The sequence below is a fragment of the Rhinopithecus bieti genome, unplaced genomic scaffold (assembly GCF_001698545.2).
Source record: "Rhinopithecus bieti isolate Rb0 unplaced genomic scaffold, ASM169854v2 scaffold_21155, whole genome shotgun sequence".
In the NCBI taxonomy this organism is placed as follows: Eukaryota; Metazoa; Chordata; class Mammalia; order Primates; family Cercopithecidae; genus Rhinopithecus; species Rhinopithecus bieti.
The window spans coordinates 610,593-636,403 of NW_016810615.1; the positions used below are offsets into that span (position 1 = coordinate 610,593).

The window sequence follows — 25,811 nt, forward strand, 5'->3', positions numbered from 1 at the left end:
TTAAAAAAATAAAACAAAACAACTTAACTGGGGAATTGTTCTTGCTAATTAGAAGAATGGTGTGCTAAGTTACAGTAAGGACTATGTAATTGTTAGCTATGTGCTAAAGAGTGTTCCAAATGTTTACTATATAAACACATTTAATTGTAACACCAAGCCTCTGAGTAAGCACTGTTATTGCTCCCATCTTTAAAGATGGGGAAACGGGGGGCAATGGGGAAGAGAGAGCTTAGGTATCTTGTTCAGAGTCATAGGGGGCAGCCAGGAAAACTCTGGCAGATTGGCTCCAGATAACATGATCTTTATCAAAAGCATTACAATGCCATTTAAGTACTATCCTTTTCTCCACTGAGAGCACCAAGTGTAAAATCTAGACGTATATCTCATTCTTTCCTTTTTTTTTGAGACAGGGTCTCGCTTTGTCACCCAGGGCAGTGGTGTGAACACAGCTCACTGTAGCCCCCACCTCCTGGGCTCCAGCTCAGACCCCCAAGTAGCTGGGAATACAGACATACACACCTTGACTGGCCAATTTTTGTATTTTTTTTGTAGCGATGGGGTTTTTCCATGTTACCAAGACTGTATTTTCTGCTTTTCCCTTGATACTATCTATATGAGACTTTTAAATGGAAAGGAGAAATTGTATCATAGCCCTTGACCTTAATCCTGAGAAAATCATTATAATTATAAAGACATACTATATCTTAGATGTTTTCTAAGATGAGAAATGTTTTGAATATCTCAAGTAAACAAAACTGAAAAAAGTCCACCCCAAAGAAATAGCGAGGTGTTGGACTGAGAGGTCATCTGTTAAAGGATATGAGATTCTTTTAATTGTAAAAGACATGGAAAAACTTATCTGTATAGAAAGCACTTCACATATCTCAGAACAACTACAGCCTGCACCCAGATACAGATACAGGCTTTCCTCGTTCTCCTCAAAGTTCCCGGGGTAATGGGGTCATAGAGCCCACCTGCTGTGGATGTAGGTTCTAGTGAGTGAGTGGAAGCCTTCACCTCACTATTCACTTACCTCCTGACTGTTCTCTGGGCCTTCTTACTCAGTATAACTAACTGTTACCAGACAACTCTAGTACATTCCTGTGTGATTGCTGTGAGACTTCACTCAAAGATGAATGCAGCCTAATAGGACTGAGCTTTGTTTACCTGTACCTACCTAGATGTGATGTGTCTTGTGAGATATATGCTAAATTAGACATCATATTTATGAAAGAAAGGAAAATGACTTTAATTACCTGAATTCGTGCCTAACTTTAAAGTCAGGTAATAGAACATAAGTCAGTAGCTTTTAAAAATAAAAGCTCAACCTAGAATTAAAATAGTTTTATCTTATTCTAGTAGGATATAAGGCTTTCTGTACTATAATTTGCTTTCTATTTTCATTAGCTTTTTATATTTTCCTTGGTAAGTTAGTAACAATGAGTGATTAGAAGTGTGACCTCCCATCTGCCCCACCACAGTTTTTCAGTAAAACTATATATGCATATTATACTCTTCGGTGTAAAGTAGAAATACCAGCATGGACTGGGGTGACTGAATGTAAAATACATCAAAACAAGTTCTGTTTTAAAGAACTTAAACTATTCACTTAGTCAGGTGGGCCTTTCTTAGCCCATTAATGCGTTAATTAGGACTTCCTGTACTTAAAATTTCAGTAATACTTAAGTACTATCTTAGAATCTTTAAATATTTATAGGATGGTTTAGAGAGCTCTTCCTCAAATCAGCACAAACTTGGGAATAAGATCAAGAGCTCTCAGAGTTGAATATACTAATATGTAGTAGGGTGTACAGACTTGTTTATTCATTCTTTTGTCCACTCGTTCATTAATAATTTGTTGAGTGCCTAGTACTATTTCAGAAATACAAATATGGAGAAAGAAGGTCTCTGTCATCTGGGTGCAGTAGAGAAATGAATGTATAGACAATCAGTAGTTTTGGTGTGGTATGATAGGAGCTGGAAGGTCAACTTGATCTTGGAAGACTTCATGTGAGGGTGAATTTTCAGCTGAGTTTTGAAGGATAGGTTGGAATCTGGGCTGGCAGGAGTTGGTGTAATTTTTACTTCTTAATAATTTTACTTCTGGCATACCAATGAAATGGATTCGTAGTGGAAGCATGTCAGGTTGGCGAGTAGAAAGCGATTACTGATGTCTTCAGATGACTTTTTGTGTATGAGTAATATAGGTCTATGCTTTTTAAAATAAAATGTAATATATACAGAGCTAATTTACATTACTTCTCAAGTATACAGTATTAATATTTAAATATATGCAATAAGAATTGTACTTTGAGTAGATGGGTAGATAGAACTTTGGGGTTTCTTGAATGTTAAATTTTTTTCAATGATGTTTCTGCTCGTTTTGAATGGATGTTTTCTTATTACCTTTTATCATGGTATTAAGTAACATAAATTTATCCTTGTTTTTAATGTAGGGGACTACTCTAAACTATCAGTGTTAGGAGGAGTCTGGGTTTTCCTATTGAATATATAAAAAGCATAACACCTGACATTCTCCCTTGATATGCTATGTTAATTATTTTTTATTTAAAATATTGTTGAGAAAAATTTAGCAAGGCAAGAAGCAATGGCTGGGGTGTTCCAGGCCTAGAAGAAATTATTAATTTATTCACTTAACCAATATTAATATAACATCCACTACATGTTTAGAACTGTGGTAAGTTCAGAGGTGATTTAGTGAATTAAATTACAGTATCTGTTCTCAAGGACTTAAAGCCTAGTTCACAGGTAGTTAAAGAATTGTATACAAATTGACTGGATGCTGTGGCTCATGCCTGTAATCCCAGCACTTTTGGAGGTCAAGGCGGGCGGATCACGAGGTCAGGAGATGGAGACCATCCTGGCTAACACGGCAAAACCCCGTCTCTACTAAAAATACAAAAAAAAATTAACTGGGTGTGGTGGTGGGCGCCTGTAGTCCCAGCTACTCGGGAGGCTGAGGCAGGAGAATGGCGTGAACCCGGGAGGCAGAGCTTGCAGTGAGCTGAGATCGTGCCACTGCACCCCAGCCTGGGCGACAGAGCGAGACTCCATCTCAAAAAAAAAAAAAAAAAAAAAAAATTGTATGCATATTATATGATGCAAGCACTAAGTCTTTGAGCATCTAACTCAGTCTTGAGGAATCAAAATAGGCTCTTACATGAGCTGTAGTTTAAGTTGGGAGCTGAAGATTGAGTTGAAATTAGCCAGGTAAGGGGTTGGGTATGAGGTGTGGGTAGGTTTTAGGCACAAGGAACAGCCTGTGCATGTTTAGGAGGCTCTAGGTTGTTCATTGTCTCTAGATCATTCAGTGTAAGGTGGTGGAATGGTGAAGAGTTTGTCTAGAGAGGAAATAGGTTCAGATCAAGATGGAACTTTGAGCCAAGAATGTCATCCTTTGAGTAAGGAGGGGCTATTGAAAGAGTTTAATTACAGAAGTGAGGAGCATGATTGAATTTGCATTTTCAGGAGTTTGAATAGTATTGGGGTACAGAATTGCTATAGCATGGTAGGGGGGAGGGCAGTGAAGAGATGGAGGCAGGTTAGAAGGCTAGGAGGCAGGTTAGAAGTGGCCTGAGTTAGCGACAGTAGGGACAGAGAGATGAATTAAGGAGGTGCAGTCCACATGCTTTATGTCTTTATTAATTTTCATTACAGTTATCACAATTCAAATCACCTTTCAGCAGAGCTGAGTCATAATCAATTCATATCATCAGTAAGCACCCCTTTGCTTCTCTCACCATTGAGGTCCATTCATTCTTCTAATCTGATATTATCTCTCAAGTCCTTCAGGCTTTCCAAACCCTCCTACTTTGCCCTTTGGAACTCAAAGTCTGTCATCTTCTTTGAATGTTCTCTTTCCTCCTTGCTGTAGTTGAAACCTGCATGTTCTTTGATGGCTTTATTTTCCTGGTGGCTCCTTACTTCAAAAGCTTCCAGCTCTCTTTGAAGCATAAACCATCAGAGTATACAACCTGTTGGTTCCTCCTTGTTGGTGGTCTCAACTGTAGGTCTTTTAGTCCCTTCCACTGATTCACTGAAGGCATTGGAACTTGAGTTACTTTCTTCTTTTCCACCACAATTTCTGCTATCATTCCGTGTCCACCTACCAGAGGTTCTTAGTTTGTGGTCCATGGACCACCAAGGGGTCTTGGTGGAATTCGTGGTGTCTTTGAAGAAAAAATTAAATCTTTATTTTCTTTAATCTGTAAATGAAATTTAGTATTTCTTTCAATTATGCATATAGGAAAAAAAACCTATCAGCATACCAGAAAAATCCACAATAGTATTTGGCCTGTGACTTTATCACCAACAGAAATCAGATATTTTCAAAGCACAGTAGTTACTGAAGATATTTCAAAATGTGGTTTACATTTGACACTATGTTGAAATTAGACTTGTCATTACCTTTGTTATTTAATGCAATAGTGAAGAACATTTACTGATATATTAAAATTTATTAATATTTTGATAACCTCGTTTTACTTTAGTTCTTCGTATATATTTTAGGCATTTAAAAGTATTCTATGAGGAGCTCTGTAATTATCTATTGCTATATAATATTTCTCAAAACTTGGTGGCTTCAAGCAATAATAAACACTTGGTTTCCAAGCCGTTCTTGGATGGTTCTGTTTTGAGGTCTTTCGTGAGATTATAATCATCTGTAGCTTTGATGGGGCTGAAATACCCATTTCCAAAGTGGCTCACTCGTGACTGGCAAGTGGGTGCTAATTGGTGCGGGGAGGCCTCGGTTCTTCCTTGTGCGGGCATCTCCAAACACTGCTCAATGGCATGACAGCTGGCCTTAGAACACATATTGCATGTTGTAACTTATTTTCAAGCAATTAAAGAAATTTTAAGATCATAAATGTGTTTTTCATTTAATAATATAAAATACTATGTGAAACCTAAATGTGGACTAAATATAGGTAGATAATCAAGTATTTTTTGGCAGGGAGGGAACAGTAAGTTTTCGTCTTTTCAAAGAAGCCTCTGGCTAAAGAACTTCTTATAAATTTCACCAAAATACAAATTAAGGGCCAAAAGAAGCCCATTTGTAACACCGAGGAATATTGAAGTCAGAATGCAGTTGATGGGATGGTAGGAATTGTTCCTGGATGATAAGTCTATGGCCTAAAACTGGCCTCGGCTTATCATACCTGAAAGATTGAATGGTTGCTTTTTCTCTCCACAATAATACATCTTTGTACCAGTGATGTCACTAGTGTTTAAACGTAAAGACCATGGAACAGGCAGACATACTGCTTAGCAGTTAACATGTATTATAATTTTCATATCAGCATCACAAGTTCCCTGTTGTACTCCCATTCCAAAGCCCCTCTTAAGGTACTTTTCCCCACTCTAGAATTAATCATTCATTCCTGTTGCTAGTTCACTTGGCTTATTTTCTTGGGGGCATTTAAAATATTGTACCTTAAATTATGATCCTTTATTGTATATTTTTCTCTCAAATGGTAAGCATCTACAGGGATGGTAACTATGTTTTATATATTTTATCATCTAGTAATTGCTCATTCATTCATACCTTCAGCAAGTATTAATTGACTGACTGCTAACTATCAGGCACTGTGCTATAGGCTGCATATACAACATCACTGTAATGGTTATCTGTTGGTATGTAACAAGTTGCCCCAAAACTTAGTGAATTAAAATAGCAAACATTTATCATTTCATACCACTTCTGTGTGTCAGGAATTTGGTAGTTGCTTAGCTGGGTGGTTCTGGGTTGGGGTCTGCCTTGAGTTTGCAGTAAAAATGTTGGCTGGAGCTACGGTCATGTGAAGCCTTGACTGGGACTTTCAAGATGGCTCACTCACATGGCTGTTAGCAAGAAACCTGTTTATCTTTTGGCGGAAGCCCTCAGTTCTTTGTCACGTTCTTTGCCCCCCTTCGGGAGTTCTTGAGTGTTCTCATGATCTGGCAGCTGGCATACTCCAGAGTGAGTGATCCAAGAAGGAGCAAAACAAAAGCTGTAAAGTCTTTTATGATCTAGTCTTGAAAATTGGACTCCATAATTTCCACAATATCTGTTGGTTACATAAATCAGGATCACTGGCACCATCTTAGAGACGGGCTGCCACAGTGATTAAAACAGTTGATGGTTTGTCTAGCATGGCTCTTACATTTTAGTTGGAAAGAGACAGAGTTAAAATTACAAAATAAATGAGATAATTATAGATTTTTGTAAGTCACGTGAAAGGACATAGGAAGAGAATGTACTGTGTGTTGTGATGGAGAAGGGGTGGGTACATGCGCTACTTTAGGTGAAGTGGTCAGGGAAGGCATTTCAGCCTTTTAAATCCGAAGATGAGAGTCAATAGCACTTTTATTTCTTGTTAACACCTCTCTGTGACAGGTACTATCATGGGAGGTTTCAGTAGCTTGGTTATGGTAACACAGTAAGCAAGTGGCTGGGCAGGATTCTGAAGTAAGACTCCAAGAGCCTTGCTTGTTTTTAATCAGCAAGTTCCCAGATTAGTAATAAAGTTAACTAAAGAGCCAAGCTGTGTTAGCTGTTAGGTTTTTGCCCCCTCTTTAAGCATAGTGTAAGACTGCATGAAAATAGAGAATTTCAAGCAATATATTTTATTCTGTATTTCAGGTATGTATTTGTATAGAATTGATTCTATAATGAAAAGGAATTTTTGTTTGCTTAATAATTCTCCTGGATTTCGTGAAAATTTCTACTCCCTTCTGGGTTCTAATGAAGTATGTTTATGATCATATGTAGTTTTTTCATACATGTGAAATTGTAAGATGACTAATTACAATATTTTCCTTTTATTTTAAATAAAAAAATCACTGCCCTTGTTGTTTAAAGTGTTGTAATACTGAAAACCTCAAACACCGAGTTTTCACTTTTACAGTGATATACTATAGCTAAAAATTCAGATAGAGTTTTTGAAACTTTTTTTTGTTCAATTTTTTCTAAACTGTCATTACTGATTATCAGTGTGATTACTCAGTATGAGATAATACTCAGTAGGGTGCTCATTTAGCTTCCCCTGAAGATAAGTGATATTAATTTATAAAACTTAGTATACCCCAGACACAGTCAAAGTCATATTAATTAAGTGTGGTGTACCATCTCCAAATTGGCATTATAACAGAATCTCCTCAGTCTTGCATGTGTTTAATTCTTCAATAACGGCAAATTGTTTGTATACGTCACCTCTCTGGCTTGTGTTTCTTGCTCAACTTTAAGAGAATTTCGTATAAAATTATGAAAATTTTACATGAAATAGGAAGTGCACAAACTGTAATACACACACATACACAACCCTCAGCCAAATTGCCAAATACAAGATGACCAACTTACGGTCAATATTAGGGGGATTCCTGTCATATTTTATGTAAAAGTATTTTAAAGTTTGCTCAAGTGTTCTATTGTGCCTTGGTTTAAGCAAATTGTGTGTGCAATTTAATCAAAGATAGATTAAGAGTGATTTTTCCATGTGTGAATGGAGTCATAGTAACCTCTCTTTTTAAAAATGAAACTTCTTTTAAAACATGTAAAATGATTTGATAGTAAAGCTCACTTTGCAACTAGCTTTATAATAGTGCCCAGATTTTGTAGAATCTGCCTGGAGTGCTCAATAGTGCATGGAATGCTTTTACTTGTAGCCTGAGGTATTCACTGGTTGCTATTCCAGTATAGGAGGAAGTTTCAAGTTGCTATTCAAGTTGCTATTCCAGTATAGGAAGAAGGATTGTACTTACTTTTCTTTTATGTTTCTTTCCTTATTTTTTCTTTTATCCCTTCTTTTCTGGGAAAAGGAATAAAAGCATTATATTGAAAATGTGAAATACTGATTGATCCTTTTGTATCTCATATTACTATTTTGCCCATTGTGGATTTAGAAGCTAGAAGAAGGGAGTGCTATTTTTTTCCTATCTTGCCTTCATCTGTCTATACTAGTGGTAGTGTACAAATTTATTTTTCCATTTGGGTAAAATTTATCTTTTCCCCAGAGTTTTAGGTGCTAAGCTTATGGGATAGGTGTGATAATTATATTTTATTATTAATATTATTACCTTTACAAATTATGTTACTGGTACAAGTATGGTTTTACTAGCTTTACCCTTGAAAACCTTAAGGGCTGATTTTTTCCTTTGTCCTATTTTTGCGCTCAATACTATGAAATTGTTAGGTACAAAAGTGTTTTGGAGCTTGTTCTTTTATTTTTTAGAGATGCAGTTTCTTCACTGTAAGGATTAAACAAATGTATTCAACCTAATGCTGCATTTCAAGCTCTTAGCCTGGTGCTCTTCATATAGAAAAGGCTCAGTAAATATTAGTAAAACTCTTGTTAATTTTTATGACTTTTAAGGATTCTTTTAAAAAAGTTTTGGTTTTTGGTGAAAATTAAGATTTTATGTCTTCTATCACTGTTAGAACCATTAAGTTATGCATTTACAATTAGCTTGTGAAGTGCTTAAGCTTATTATTCCCATTTATTGACATGTTTACATTTATAATATTGATGTTGCATTAATGAAGTTTTGCTTAATTTCACTTCATTATAAGTTTGGCATATTAATTAAGCTACACTGGATTTTTTTGGGGGGTGTGTGTATGTAAAGAGCCAGGATAGTTTCTGTGCTTAGGAATTGATATCTGTACAGAAATGATGGCAATGAAGTAGTGACTTGGGAGATAAGTAACCAGTCCCATTTCCTAAAACAGTTTTTTTGGTTTCTCTCAGTTTTTTAAAAAACATCAATAATGAGGGTACAAATATACACAGGGATAGTATCTTCTGGACATATATTCATGTGGAGACAGTTTCATTTTTCTGAGTTATTCCAGAGTAGGAAATGCTCATGGTGGTGAGTTAGATGCCACTCTTTTTTGCTATTATAATATATTTCACATACCTCCTACATTTTCTGTATAGCTATATAATTACCTGTTTATGTGCTTGTCTCCTCCATTTGATAATTATTTAAGGTAAGTCTTATAAAGGCTCATTTATCTTTGTATCACCAACGTCTAATAGACAACTGTTGATTGCTCTTCATTTCTTTTTGTAGATCTGGGATTTCATTCCAGAACAAGTTAAGAAAAAGTTATATGTGTATCACTTCCCTACAGCCTGAAAACTTCTTTTACACTTTTGTAGTACAGGTCTGCTGGAGACAGATTATCTCCGTTTTTGTCTGAAAGTGTGTTTCTTTTGCTTCTACTTATGAAAAGTAGTTTCACTGTATATGGAATCCCAGGATAACACTACAGTTGATCCTGGAACAGCATTGATTTGAACTGCACAGGTCCCCTTACACACAGGTTTTTTTTAAAGAAATACATTGGAGATATTTCGAGATTTTCAATAATTTGAAAAAACTTGCAGACAAACTGATTAGAAATATCGAAAAAAGAAATAATTCTGTATGTCTTGAATATATTTAAATAGTAGTCTATTTTCTCACTTAATACCGTAAAACATTTACAAATCTATCATAAAAAAGTTAAAATTAATCAAAACTTATACGCACAAACATGAACTAAAGATGGTGCCATTTGCAGTCAAGAGAAATGTGAACAAATGTAAAGATGCAGTATTAAACTATAACTTTATGAAATTAACTGTACTGCACACTATATTACTGTGTTAATGTTGTAGTCACCTCTGGTTGCTATTACGGTGAGCTCAAGTGTGTTGAGTATCTACTTAAAATGTCATGTGGCACTAATCATCTCCACTTGAGCAGTTAATCTCTCCAGTAAATTGCATATTTCAGTAAAAACTGATCTCTTGCAGTTCTTGAGTATTTTTCATCGTGTTTAGGGCAATACCGTAAACCCTGAGTAACACCATGGGACCCATACAAAGTGCCACTAGTGATGCTTGAAGTGCTCCCAAGAATCAGAGAAAACTCATAACATTACAAGAGAAAGGTGAATTGCTCGATACGTGAATTGTATAGATTGAGGTCTGTAGCTGCGTTGGTCACCATTTCAGGAGACAATTCATCTTGTAAACATATGATGTAAACTTACAGTATTGATAAATATAGTACAGTATTGTGAAAGTATTTTCTTTCTTTTTAATAAAATTTTGTTTTCTCTAACTTATAAGAATACAGTAAATACATGTAACATACAACAGTGTATTAATTGACTGTTTATGTTATTAGCAAGGTTTCCAGTTAACAGGAGGCTATAAGCAGTTAAGTTTCTGGGGAGTCAAAAGTTATATGTGGACTTTGACTGCCCTAATCCCTGTGTTGTTCAAGAGTCAACTCTATCTTTCTTTTTTTTTTTTTTTTTTTGAGACGGAGTCTCACTCTGTCGCCCAAGCTGGAGTGCAGTGGCCAGATCTCAGCTCACTGCAAGCTCTGCCTCCCGGGTTCATGCCATTCTCCTGCCTCAGCCTCCCGAGTAGCTGGGACTACAGGTGCCCGCCACCTTGCCCGGCTAGTTTTTTGTATTTTTTAGTAGAGACGGGGTTTCACCGTGTTAGCCAGGATGGTCTCGATCTCCTGACCTTGTGATCTGCCCGCCTCGGCCTCCCAAAGTGCTGGGATTACAGGCTTGAGCCACCGCGCCCGGCCAACCCTACCTTTCTTTCAGCACTTTAAAGATGCCATTCCATTGTCTTTTGCCACCATTGTTTCTGGTGAGAAATTAGCTGTCATATCATTTTTTTCTTGTGTATATAATGTATTTTTATTTCTCTGGCTGTACTTTTATGGTTTGCTGTTTATTTTTAACTTTCAGCAGTTTGACCATGAAGTGCTTAGGGGTACGTAGGGGTGTGTGTGTGTGTGTGTGTGTGTCTGTGTGTGTGTCTTTTGTATTCTTTTTGGGTTTTGCTGAGCTTCTTGGATCTGTGAATTGAATTATACATATATATATATTTAATCAATTTTGGAAAATTCTTAGTCATATCTTCTGAAATATTTCTTCTGTATCATTTCCACTCTGTCTTCTGCTTCTGGACCCCTGTTACACTTGTGTTACAACATCTGATGTTGTATCACAGATCATACTCATTTTTTTTTCTATCTCATTATTTTGTTTGTGTTTGAATTTGGAACTTTCTATCAATCTGGGTTTAGGTTCACTGATTCTTCCTCAGCTTTCCAGGTTACTGTTAAGCTCATCTAAGAAAATCTTCATTTCTGATCTATTTTTTATTTCTAATTCATCCTTTTTTAAAAAAAAAATAGTTTCTGTGACTTTGCTGCTGAAATTATCTCATGTGTAATGTCTACTCTTCATTATATCATTTCAGGAAAAAAAATGCCAATTTTAGGGTTAATGTAGAGTTCTCTTTTTGTTTTCAGTTCTACTTCTGGCTATTTCTTCAGGAAATCTCTTTGACCAGGCTTTGCCCCAGCCTTTAGATGGCATTATGACATGCTCTTTGAAAGTCCAGAATGTGTCATGGGGATTTCTCTCCACTCTTTTGCCTAGTCTATGGCCTTTGGAGGGCACCTGTTTGCATATGCCTTATGGAGTATTCATACAGCTTTCCTGTTCTGCTCCGAAGCATTGGCTTACTACCCCATTCAGTTGGTGAAGACTAGGGGAAAGAATTGGTAGGTGGGTATAGACTTACCAAATGGCTTGGGCTTCATGTGGGGCTCCTTGAAATTCTAATGCCAGCACCCATGCAGCTATCAATATTTCCTTAAAAATTTGGCTGACTTTTCTTCACCCTTGTTTAACTTATTCTTCTTCCTCAACTGTTTGTCAGGGATAAGAGCATCTTGTCGTTTTCTGGTATTTGATCCTTGTAGGTTTCTTTGGGTCCTCAATTTTCTGTTGGGTTGACAACAGCAGCAAGTATAACTTTATACGTTTTCTGGTTTGTTTTGGTCGTTAGAATGAGAGCAGTGGTGTTTTTTGACAACTTTCTAAATCCTACAGGAAGCTGTCATATTCTTAGTACTTTAATGTTTAAGTGATATTAGGTGGACCATGGGTGAGTGCAGTACATAGTATTTTTCATAGACATTATCTTCACAGTAAATTTAGAAACCTATTTTGAAAGATAATACTTACCTTTACGTCTCATTATTTGAAGAAATCCTATTTCTTTAGTGAATTGAGTAAACAATACTGTGACTTAATTGTCCTTTTAAATTGAGACTTTGAGGTATCAGGTGTTTTTAATGGCTATACTAGCTCTGTCCATTAAAACTTTTTGCAATGATGGAAATGTTCTATATGCATTAGTTTGCTGGCCACAAGCCACATGTGGCTCTTGAGCACTTGAAATGTAGGCTAGTTCAATGAAGGAACTGAATTTTTAATATCATTCAATTTAATTTAATAATCATACATAGCTAGTGGCTACCATAATGAATAGTACAGGTTTATATACAGTATATGTGGTGAGAGCAGTAGCTTAAAATGTATACAGCAATGATGAAAACCTCATGGAATCACTGTGCTGTTTGAGTATACTTCTATTCTTGATGCCTGGTTCAGCTTAAGACTTTTTGCATTTTTGATTGTTGAAACATTGTATGACTCATGAAATGTATGAGTCTGGGTTCTTTGTGAGCAAGTGAACTTGTGAAATTCAAACAATTTTGAATAAATGAATTATTAGCTTTGTAAACGAATATCTATGCTTTTTTGAAATGTCAGCAAGCTATTTGATTATCTAGTTATAGAAGAAATCTAATTGCAACAAAAATCTAGCTTAATTCTTAAAGCCTTAACCATTCTGCCGTGTAGATATTCAAGAAGTTTACATACTGACCAGCCTGAACAAAGATAAATAGTTTATCAGGCCAATGAACTATGAAGATAATTCAATTCCTAAAAATTCCTAAATCATGTTCCTCTCCCACCCCCACTCCAAGAGACAGTATGCATTATGGAAAGGGCAATAGGCAAAGGGGCCAGGAAGGGGTGGGGGATGGGACACTGAGTACTAGTTTGGGACCAACCCTAAATTAAGTAATCTTTCTAAACTGCTTAATTTACTAATATATAAAGCAAAGGTCACCTGTCATTAGAATCTCAAATCTATGTGAGGTTTTAAGATTAGAAGGACTCTTTCAATGTTGTCTGAGCTCTCTTCAATCTTTAGATAGAATGGTTACTGAAAAATTTTCACCACTCTTTATTATTATTTTTAATTTTAAATATTCCAATGCTAAATGCCTCCTGATGAAATCACAATGATAACGCGATTGGCCCTCTTTGTTTTCTCATTTTGAGATGAGATAAATGTTGGGAAAGGAAATACTTAACGTGTGTCATTCTGTCTTTCTTTGTAGCTGGACAAATTTGCCAGCATAAGAATTCCAGGGAGCAAGAAAGAGAGACCTCCACTTCCCAACCTGAAGACGACATTTGCAAGCAGTGATTGTGCAGCGGCACCTTTAGAGATGATGGAGAACTTTCCAAAGCCATTGTCAGACAGTGAACTCTTAGAACTTTTGAAAAAATGATGGTAAGAATTTGATTCTTTAGGAAATGTTTGAGGAAAAGCCTTAGCTTTTGCTCATGTTAATGGAACTCTAAGCATTTTGGTAGTCATATTCCATGGGCTAATTTCTGATGTCACTTAAGATAGCACTTTGGCCACAAAGAGTTTTGGATTACAAAATATGAAATCTGAAGAAAACAACCTACCAGGTTTTGGTTTCGTAGAGAGTATGTAAAACAAATACTCCAAAGTATCGAATGGTATATTTTGTCTTGAGTAGACTATCTAAGTCAGCGGTCCCCATCCTTTTGGCACCAGGGACTGATTTTATGGAAGACAATTTTTCCATGAGCGTTTCGGGGGTGGTGGAGATGATTTTGGGATGAAACTGTTCCACCTCACATCATCAGGCATTAGTTAGATTCTCATAAGGAGCATGCACAATTCACCATGGGTTTGTGTTCCTATGAGAATCTAATGCCACTGCTGATTTGATAGGAGGCGGAGCTCAGCCAGTAATGCTGGCTGGCCTGCCGCTCACCTCCTGCTGTGTGGCCCAGTTTCTAATGGGGTTGGGGATCCCTGACCTAAGTGGTCTGAGTCCAGTCCATGTTAAAATGATAGTCACTGTGCTCTACTGTTTTCTTCGTTACGGGCTGGATCTTAGACCTGACTTGTTCTATTCTTTCCTTAGTTTTTAGGATAACCAGGTTCTTTATGCAACATTTATGTCTGTAGAGACTTGAACTCACCTTTAAGTCTTTTCTGGGTGCCTAACCTTTTCTAGTTAGCTTTTGTCTCTGTTAATGAGGCTTATATAAAGATAACTCTCTTCAGTACTATCTTTGAGGACTCAAGATCGTCAAGTGCCGTTTTCTCCCATCCATGTGCTATATATCGAACCACTCACCTAAGTTATCCATCCATGAGATTCCAGGATGGCACTCATATGGTTCACTTGTGGCTACTAGGTTAAAAAATTTCATCATAGGCCGGGCGCGGTGTCTCAAGCCTGTAATTCCAGCACTTTGGGAGGACGAGACGGGCGGATCACGAGGTCAGGAGATCGAGACCATCCTGGCTAACACGGTGAAACCCCGTCTCTACTAAAAAAAATACAAAAAACTAGCTGGGCGAGGTGGCGGGCACCTGTAGTCCCAGCTACTCGGGAGGCTGAGGCAGGAGAATGGCTTAAACCCGGGAGGCGGAGCTTGCAGTGAGCTGAGATCCGGCCACTGCACTCCAGCCTGGGCGACAAAGCGAGACTCCGTCTCAAAAAAAAAAAAAAATTCATCATAATTGTTGCTGCCATCTGAGTAAGTGGACTAAGTAGCCCATTGATGTTAAACATTTATGGAGGCCACATTTTATTTCCAGAAGTTAAAAGTACAGCTACCTAGGAAGTACTGAATATAGTTTATGCTAGTTTTCTGTTATTCTTAGCTGGGAGGGGGCTAATACTATAAATTTTAATATTATTTAGAGGTCAGATGAATATCAGCATTTTTGAAATGTTTACAGAATACTTTTAAAATAACTGGGCCACATCACTTTTCATCCTTAAGCAGGTCTACCTATTGGCATTAGATTTTGGTGATTAAATCCTCACTAGAGTAACTCAGCAGAAATAAAATGAATTTGTTGCCTTCTCAGGGCTGTCCAGTTTGCTAAGGGACGAGATAGTTACAACGAAGGCCTTTTTAAAAAATAAGGAACAGATTCTTTCTTTCCCTTACTGAGTCCTTGAGTATATTACAATACTCTGTAGGGAAAACCTGCTGTTGATTCTGAAGCTGAAAGGCTTTTGAAGGGTATTGTTGCCTTCTTTAAATGTGGATTAGGATATTTTTCAAACTTCTCAGCACACCATATTTTTGACAAATTTAGAGCTATTTCTATGTCTGTGGAGAATGCTAAATTTATACTGGCTTGATTTGTGGCTTATACATATCTGTTACATTTTTATTAGTAAGAATTCTCTTGAGAAAGCAACATTGAATAATCAGCCATGGTAACCTTTTGGCATTTGTACCTACAGAGGCTTTATACCATTTAAAGTTTGCATCTAGGTTCTTTGCTTTGGCATTGTACAATTTTTAAAATGATTGTTCTTATTTATCATTATCAAAGGTATTTAGTAACTTTTACATGAAATAACAACTTTGTTTTGAAGAACACCTCTTTTCCCTCCTCAAGACAGTCCTTTGAAAGACTGTGCTGACTTGATTACTTAATGAATGTGAAGTATAGTGTAATAACTTCAACATTTGTACTCATTTCACTTGGGAAATTGATTTACTTCATCTCTGGGTAATAGTTTAGTTTCCGTGTGCATTCTTACAAGTGGTGTTGAATTTTTAGTTATACCTAAAGGCTTTTTCCCCTGTTTGTCTTTAGGTGAAAGCTGAAATTCTAGCTCAAAGCCCATATTGGTGTCTGTATGACTATTAGATATGTGAAATAGTTGTGTTCGTCACTGCATTTACAACTTAACGTTTCTAAAGTCAATTTCAGTGATTACTCCAGAACTCTTAGATACTTGTAAGTAGTTTCTTTTGAACAAGGTGAATATAATCGGTATAAGTTGGAAGTGGCTAGTTTATTCCAACTGTTGAACAACCTTTAAATCAGCCCTCTCAGCTTATTTTTCTTCTGACCCTGGTTAAAAGTCCCAGGTGGGTTCCAGATATTTCCTGTCGGTTTCAGATAATAAAAATCCTAGCTTAATATAAATTAATTTTCACCCAAAGAAAGCTGCTCCTTTTCCCCTGTTCAAGTTTGTTCCGTTTCTAGTCTCCGGTAGGGGCAATTATTGGGGATGTGGTTGGCCTCTTCTGTTTCTCCATCTTGCTTTTCCATTCTTCCCTATTCTCTGGGCTGAATCTGTCTCTTCTAAGATTAGATTGGGGTAGGGGGAGGGAAGGAATGAGCACTTGCTGGCCTAAGGTATCTATTGGTACCCTAGAGTGTTGTATTAGTTTCCTATTGCTGCTATAACCAATTACCATGGACTTTTTGTTTAAAGCAACACACATTTATTATAGTTCTGTAAGTGAGAAATCCTGGTCGGCTTGACTGGTTCTATGGCAGTCACACACCATGTGAAAGAAGTGTGTGTCACTGTGACACACACTTGTTTACTTTACTTTTCCTAATTTTCCTTCTCTCTGGCCAGTTTTTTCCAGTTTACTCTCCATATCCCCTCTTCTATATGTTCTTTTACTTCCTCTGAGTGTTGCCTCTGCCTCTCAGTCTTATCTTTATACACTTGAGTTTTCTGCGTACTCCTTTTTGGGGGACTGGAGCCCTTTCATGTTGTAGAATATCTTTTATATTGTGACACCTTGGTATGTCTTCTACAGAAGAGCAGTTATAATCCAGCTCTCTAAAAGATGCTGAACCTCAACACATCAGAAAGTGAACTCATCATATTAAATACACCCCCCCAACACACCTACCCACCCACTCACCAAAATTTCTGCTTCACTCTTAATTTCCTATCTTAAAAGTCCCCACTGAAGTCATACTTGGGAGTCATACTTGATTTCATTAAGGCATCGGTCACATCCATTTACTTCTCTATCCTTATTAGCTCTTAATTTTATTTCCCCCCTGCTTTAGTTCAAGCTTTCATGTCCTCTTATCTAGGATATTGCAGTGTTCTCTGCCATTTATCTCCCTTTATGCCTCTGTTAGAGAATTCTTATACTTCATTTTTGTGTTTTTTTTTTTTTTTTTTTGAGATGGAGTCTTGCTGTGTCACCCAGGCTGGAGTGCACTGGCATGATCTTGGCTTACTGCAACCTCCGCCGTCTGGGTTCAAGCAATCCCTGCTTCAGCCTCCTGAGTAGCGGGGACTACAGGCACACACCACCATGCCAGCTAATTTTTGTATTTTTGGTAGAGATGGGGTTTCACCATGTTGGCCAGGCTGGTCTCGAACTCCTGACCTCACGTGATCCACTCGCCTTGGCCTCCCAAAGTGCTGGGATTATAGATGTGAGCCACCACGCCTGGCCTTATACCTCCTTTAAGTCTTAGTTCAAGCATTACTCTAATTATCTTCGCATTTGTTCTCTGAGTTACGGATCCCTTAAACCTGCCTCTCAGAACTGCTTGTGTATGAGTCCATTGTGAAATACATTCTTTTTTTACTTTTCATTTTTTAGATATCTGTCTTCCCATTAGATTAAATCCATGCAGTATCATCCATTGTTTTATCATAGCAAACAAATGTCTGTTAAGTGCAGCTTCGTAACGTAGATTTCTAGGATACTGTATTTCTCTTCACCTTAGACACTATACCTAGATGGAGATTAGCTTTAATTGCTAGTCAGCCCAATAACACAAAAATATTAAAATAATGAAAGGAAGATAGCTTTTTTCATGCATTCATACCTTTTCTTATTTTCACTATCAGTTGAGAGAATGAAAGCTGTGCAAGAAAGCTCATCTATCAGGATGCTATCATTAACAGGCATTAAATGAGTGCCAGTGATATCAAAATCATTCTGACAAAAATTATTTTAATTCTGGACTTCCTGTCTAGAATTGTTATAAGCGTAGAAAAAATGACCTGATAAAATTGCACAAAGTACTTAAGTATGAATAGTGATGTTCTATTATTTTATTGGGAAGATGTTTATCAGGCTTTTTTGTAATGTAGGAGAAAGCACATTTATAAAATGCCATCATCATCTCTTAAGCATATGTTTGAAGTATGTCCTGGTAGTAAGAACTTAGATGACCTACTGTCTAATACATATATTGGCTTTTCAGTGTGGGAAACCTGGTTTGGATAATACCAAAGACATTCATATTTGACTTTGAAACAATTTTCCGTGTATAACATAGAGTGGAATCTAATTTTGTCCTGCAGTGTTTTTTTTAATTATACAGTATTTCAGGCATACAAAAAATATAGAACATAATATTAAAAATACAACCACAGGTATAATTGAACTCCCTTTTGTAATTCTTCTAATTCCCACTTTTATCTTCTTTTCTTCTCTGAGGTGAACAGTACCCTGAATCCAATAGTTTTGGTCCCAGACATTAAAGAAACTTTCCTTTTTTTTTTTCTGTATAAGAATACAGTTGTATGGAACAAAACCTTTTTTCTTCTGAGATGGTTGTTGGTAAATTGCTGATTCAATGCCCCACAATCCTCTAATACTTTAGTGTATATTTTCTACAAGTAAGGACTTCCTTCTATATAATCACAATACAACCACCAAAATCAGGAAGTTAACACTAATCAATTTCTACCTCAGACACTATTAAAGTTTTACCAATAGTATCAATATGCTCTTTATAACAAAAGAATCTAGTTCAGAATCATATGTTGCATTCAGTTACGTGTTTAAAATCTTCTTCAGTCTGGAATAGTTCCTATGTTTCCTTGTATTTTATGAATTTGACAATTTTGAAGATTGCAGGCTGGTTGATTTGTAGAACATCCCGATTTGCATTAGTATTAGACTTTTTAAGTTTTGCAAGTAAACAAATGTGAACAGGATATCTCATACTTTAAAGATTTATATTTTTCTGATTATAAATGTGTCCGAACATCTTTTCACATGCTTATTGGCCCTTTGGTTTACTCTTCTGTGAATTTCCTGTTTATATTTTTGCCCATTTTGTTGTTTGAGATTTCCATCTTTTTCATATTGATTTGTAGAATTTCCCATATAGCCAGAATAATACTCATGTGTTCAGTTTTTATGTGTTGCAAATATCTTGTCCTAGTCCGAATCTTGTCTTTTTACTTTTGTTAGTGGGGAAGGGGAGCTGAAGTACAAAAATGTAAAATTGTGGTCAAATTTATCAAGCTCTTTATGGTTTGTCCTTTTTGTATATTATTGAGGAAAGCTATTCTGACATCATAAATCCATTCTCCTATATTTTCATTTAAAATTATTAGAAATATATATCTCTATGCCTGATGTGAGATGTGGATCCAATTTTTTTCCACATAGTTTTTCCAGCAGCATTTATTTGAATAGTTCATTCTCTTTTATGATTTGTAATATCTCTAGTGTTATAGATCAAGTTTTTGCACATGTGGGTTTGTTTCTGAGGTTTGATTTTTGTCCATCAGTTGGTTTGTCTAATTCTGCATTTATGTCTGTTGTCTTAGTCACTGCAACTGTATAATAAACCTTAATATCTAAGAGCCCTTTTTCCAGAGGAGAAAAGAAGAGCTCAGGTGAACCGATAAAAATCAGATATGACCATATTCTTTTGATATTTTCGGTATAGAGGTGGGGAAGGTTCATCTTGCCAAGCTTATTCCATATTGCTACTCTTAGGGTACATACTAATGGCAATTTTTCTTTCTTTCTTTATTCTCTTTAATTCTTGGTGTTAAAAACTTACGCATAGCTATTACATTGGTCAAATAAATGAATACCAATTGTGTTGAGTGTGCAAGGAATATCTTAAGGGTCAACCAAGGGTCTGAATGAAAAGAAAAACCAACAAAAACCCCTTTGTGTTAATTCTCTTAAGTGTTTATTAACAACCGTAGATTTCTACCAGCAGCTTATTTCAAGTATTAGTATTCTTTACAACTCTACTTTCCTATATCATGAACATTTTCTATTTCTTACAAACTAAAAACGTATATTAAGGCTTGACTAGATAAAATGAGAGAGGTTCTGTGGGAATGCTTTGTTCTGATTTATTACTTGTCACTCTTTTCCCTCTCCATTGAGTAGAAATTGAAAAATTCAGGGAAAGGTGGTTTAAAAGCAATCCAAATAATAACCCAAGTATGAAGAGGAAGAGGGAGAGAGTATAGTAGTTCAAGGCAATTATCAAGTTGATTCATGGGTTGTGTTTGTCAGGGGGATAATGTCAATGTTTAGTTGTTTCTTCTAGATCCAGATAAATGAGAAAATAAATGATTTAGGTGTATTGGATTTTGCCTGGTGGGATTTTTTAGCACCACTAAAATGGTTAGAGGGAGGAATTTTAAAGGGATAAATGTTATGGTAATATTTCAGCATGCTGTTTCACCAATTAGGAGCTGTGCAGGCAATTATTTGTGTATACCTGTGAAGGCCTTTTCTCAGTCATGTTTTCTTCTGTAAAAAAGTTGGCGTTAAGAAAAAAGTTGTATCTTAAGTCAAATGACCATTTTATCCTTTATGTAATTTATGAAGAAATTGTCATTTACTTAGAAAAGTTGAAAACAAATATATGAATGAAGATCCTTTTCATCACTGGTAGTGTTTTTTTTTTTTTGAGATGGAGTCTCGCTCTGTTCAGTCTGGATGGAGTACTGTGGTGAGATCTCAGCTCACTGCAAGCTCCGCCTCCTGGCTTCACGCCATTCTCCTGCCTCAGCCTCCCAAGTAGCTGGGACTACAGGCGCCCGCTACCACTCCTGGCTGATTTTTTTGTATTTTTAGTAGAGATGGGGTTTCACCGTGTTAGCCGGGATGGTCTCGATCTCCTGACCTCGTGATCCGCCGGCCTCGGCCTCCCAAAGTGGTGGGAATTACAGGCATGAACCACCACGCCTGGCGAATCACTGGCAATGTTCTTATCTGTAGGATTACACAACAGTTGTCTGTGATTGTAGGTGCTTATGCATATACTTGAACAATTCTGGCAAGGTTACATTCCAAAATAAATTAGAGTTGTGCAGCTTTCTGAATATTCAGCTCACTTCTTGTGTGTTCTGCTAAAATTTACAGTGTATGAAAGAAAAGTGATATTTAAATTTCTTATTTTCTCATTGTGTATGTCTGTGTGTGTGTGTGTGTGTGTGTGTTCCTTGATACTACATTAGGATAAACTGAAATTTGTTTTTCAATTAAGATAGTTTACACTCTTCCCATATTCTCCAGTTAGAATATTTGGCCAAAAAGTAGTGTTTATGAGTTCATTATCAATCTCTGGGTAAATGTCATTCTTTGGCTGCTGTTCTATTAATGAGCCAGCCATCTGACTTTCTTTTAATTTTAATGGGAATTGAATAATCCAGTGTCTACTGGATAATACTGTGGAATTTCAACCCCACTTACAGTAAAAGCAAAAAATATAACTTTTTAATAATCACATTTATGTTAAAATGATTATTTAAAGGTTTACTCTAAGGACATAGTAAAGCTCATAGGCAAAATATTTTATAGCTGTTTTAAGCTTTTTTATAGCCTCAATGTATTTATAGACATCTTGAATATAGAAAAGTAGTAATAAAGTTAATTCTAAGTTCCAGGTTCTTGGTAGTATTTATCTTTTAGTTTTCTAATTATGTCTAAACCCAATCTAAGAATAAAATTTATTAAATTGCAGAACTAGATGAGATTCATTTAGTCTGCCCTATTCAACAGTGTATAATGACCCTGAATGAGGTCATGAAATCTTCTGTTTTTTTAATTTGGCACTAAGCCTTTCATGGTAGTAAAAACCTTAGTGTAATGAAAAGCTTGACCATTTGATATTGTGTGATGTCAAAGATGAATTCAAATGTAGTTAAGAACAGAATTACACTTTTAGCAGAACTCTGGATAAAATTGTGCTTATATGATGTTGAGCTCTGTCACAAGAGGGGAAATTAGGGGATCATTGTGGACCTCTTAAGATGCTTAACCAATTTGTGGCTTTAATAATGTAATGCTAGCAAAACAGAGACTGCTACCAAGAATAATTATGTTGGCTTTAACCCCTAAAACAAAACATAATGTTATTGAAATTAGATGATTGCTGTTGACTTAGTATGAATAAATGTTTGGTTTTGCTATGGCAGTGCTTCCAATTTTTATCTTCCAACATTATGCTTATTGTTCCATTATAATACTGTATTTCCCGTATCCATTTTGTAATGCTAGTCATGCTCTGCCTGTCTGTAGTGTTTTTCCTTTTCGGTTGAATATCCTTCCACCTGACCATCTTCAGCAACTTGCTGCTTGTATATATTCACTTAATTCTGCAAATAGTCAATCATTTTAAATTTAATCTGACTCTCCATAGTGTTAACTGTCCTGCTCAACTTGATGTATGTAAATTTAATGAGCATGCTGTCTTGTAAAATCCACAGCCATGAATGAAAATATTGAGTCTAACGTGTGTAATTCAGTTGGAAAAATTCAGTTGCTCTTCTCTGCTTGATTGTGCCTTAGTTTTCCAACAAGTTGCATGCATGTGCACAGGTACTAAATTACATATTTCCCCCCTCTGTTTTTCCAATAAAATGTGAAAAATATTTATTTGGTACTATTTTTAAAAAATCAGTCTAGTAGGGACTTAGGGTCCCTAAAAGCAGTAGCAAACTGGCAATTTGCTGGTGTGTGGGAACTTCTGACCCCATGCAACTTGTAGGAAGACTCTTTGGGAATGTCTTAAAAGTTACTTGCTTGACCTGGTTTCCAGGTCAGGGCTGCTGCTGACTAATTTGGTGTCCTTGCGCAAGTTACAAAACAGGTGTATGCTTTCATTCTGGATGGACACAGCACCACACAAGGTCACAAGTTTGGAAGTTTGGAAGGGATGATGGAGTGAGTCTGGAAGGGACCTTGACCCCATTCATTCCTCAACCAGGTACTGCTTGGCAGGGGTCAGTTGTTATATTGACTATGTTCTAGGCCACTGAGGTTTAGTGTGGTTCTGCTAGTGTTCCCTGGAAAAGTGGTGGATTTTAGCTTGGCCATCTCTGTGTCAGTGCCACGACCTGAAGATTCCTACCTCCAGAATTGGAACTTATTCCCATCAGTGTTATCTGAAGATTCTTGAGAATCTTAGGAGCAGCAATTGCTCAGTGTTCTAGTCTGAGGCTGTATCATCTCCAGCTTCAGTTCCATCTCCCAGAAGATTACCTGCATCTCATATGTTTGTCCTAAAATAGGATGAGCAAATTCTGTTTGAGAACTTTTCTGTTATCTTCTTTATTTAGGAAATATTTAAAAAGTGACCATTGTGTTCCATGCACAGTGAAGGAGGCAGCATATAAAGAAATATTTCTTTTAAATGTTATCTGTGAGGGAGAAAACAGAGAGTTACATATAAAGAGCCAGAGTTGAGGGAAGTTTTTTTGTTTAATTTTGATCCATTAAAGATTAACTTGCTTATATATTGATAACCAACTGAGAGAATTTAGTGAAATAAAATAGAAGAGGATAATAGACGTGTAATGCCCTTTTTGGAGGTGGGAGGAAAGGGGATCTCGAGCATAAATGAATAGGAATGTCTTTGGATAGATGCATTGGTTGGGTAGGGAAAGATATTAGTGTGCAAATAAAATGGTAAAACAGAAGGAAATGGAATTATAGCTTTCTTTTCATAAAGGGAATTGAAATTTATTTACTGAGAGTGATAGGCAGAAGTAGTAGTTTTATAGCTCCTGGAAAATAGCTAGGGTTTGAAATAAGTACCGTATGAAATATGAAAATAGAGACTAGTAGGATTTTCCATAAATGTTGTAAGAATTGATGAATCAACAGTGGCCTGCATTGGAAGAAAATGGAAGGGTCAAAAAACTGGAGGTTTTTATTGGGGCCAAGAAAAAGGTGGTTTGGGAGTGGGAGAAGTGACAAGATGGAAGATTGAGGTCAGAGATAAGGATTATGGAGATTCTGATGGTGCCTGTGGTGGAGCAGGTTTTAGATAATGAAAAGGTACAGATGTGGTCATTAGAACTGTAGCTGAGGACAGTGGAAGTGGAGGTTGCATTGGCGAGGAAGCCAAGGACACTCTAGGGCAGGGGTGCCCAGTCTTTTGGCTTCCCTGAGCCACATTGGAAGAAGAAGACTTGTCTTGGACCACAACTAAAATACACTAACACTTTTGTAAAACATTATGAGATTATTAGAAAGTATTCGAATTTGTGCAGGGCCGCATTCAAAACTGTCCTGGGTGCAAGCTGGACAAGCTTGCTCTAGGTCCATTGTGGGTGATAGCAAGGTGTGGAGTGACAGAGGAATCAACCCAAGTTGATGGCGGTGGACATGTTCAGTTAGATGGTACTAGCCCCAGGGAAATCGGATTTTAGATGATAACATAGATAAATAATATGGAAGTAAGAATGAGGGAGATAAGATAGAACAGAGTTTAAATCTAAGTTAAAGAACATGGTCAACTTCCAAAATTTTCCTAAACCTCAGCTCTCTCCTCAATAAAGAGGACATACCTCAAGTTACTGAGGATTAATTAATGCTTATAAATGTTTAGAACAGTGCCTGGCTCAAGAATTTGACCATGTTTTAAGATTACAGGGGTACTAGAGGTCTTTGTAAAATGGTTCTGGGAGAATGGGTGAGAAGGTCAGTGCACAGAGCAGGTTTGGAATGAAAATAGGAGGAAATGTAAACAGTTGGAGAAGTTTGTGTTTTGAATGGAATTCTGTTACCTGTGTCTGACCTACTTAACCCTTCCTCTCAGGACCCTTGGATTTGTCTTGATTGTGGTTTCGTTAGTCTCCTTTCCTCCTTCAATTCAGTGTGTATTTACTATAGCCGAATATTCTACAAACCTCTTCTTTTTATTTAGGGAATATAAAAAAAATCTTCTTTTTTTTTTTAATAATGATATTCTGTTTTTCTTTTTTTACCCCAAATGATTTATAAAAAGTTCTACTATTAAAATATTTTAATTTAGTCTTTTAAAATAACTTCTTATTTTGAAATAATTTTAGACTTACAAAAGAATTGCAAAAATAGTATAGAGAATTCTTGTATACCTTTCACCCAACTAACCCTAATGTTTACATCTTATGTAACATTAGTACAAGTATTAAAACTAAGAATTGAATACTGAGATAATATTACTAACTAAACTACAGACTTGCTTCAGATTTTGCCAGTTTTCCCACCCATGTCCTTTTTTTTCCCTTCCAGAATCTAATCCAGGATCACATCTCGCATTTATTTGTCATGTCTCCTTCAGTCAATGACAGTTTCTTATCTTTTATGACCTTGACACTTCTGAAGAATTAGGGTTAGTTATTTTGTAGGGTGCTCTTAATTTGGGTTTGCCTGATTTCTTTTTTCCTTGTGATTAGATTGAGGTATATTTTGGTACGAATACCACAGAGGTGGTCACCCTTCTCATTATGTCATAGCTGGAGGTTTGAAATATCAGTATATCCTATTACTGGTGGTGCTAGCCTGGACAACTTTGTTAAGGTGGTGTCTGCCAGCTTCCTCCCTTTTAAAGTTAGTATTTTCCCTCTGTAATTAAGGAGAAAAAGGATATCTGCACAGTCTTAAAGTATCTCCTCAATTTATTTTGCTTTTTAGGTTTTAATCTAATAATATCATTTTATTTTTCAAATTGTTCTAGTTTTGGCCACTTAACAGTTCTTACAGTTTGGCTCATGTCCTTTTGACTTCCTTCCTTCCTTCCTTCCTTCCTTCCTTCCTTCCTTCCTTCCTT

The 25,811-nt window shown here is 36.5% G+C and overlaps 1 protein-coding gene across 1 annotated transcript in view; it reads left to right on the forward strand.

Moving 5' to 3' along the window:
* Nucleotides 1–25,811, forward strand: part of DIAPH3 (diaphanous related formin 3) — a 522,774-nt gene that overhangs the window by 40,337 nt on the left and 456,626 nt on the right. Inside the window, 2 exon segments of the mRNA XM_017892515.1 lie at nucleotides 13,282–13,438; nucleotides 13,441–13,457. Of these exon segments, the coding sequence (XP_017748004.1) occupies nucleotides 13,282–13,438; nucleotides 13,441–13,457 (174 nt within the window).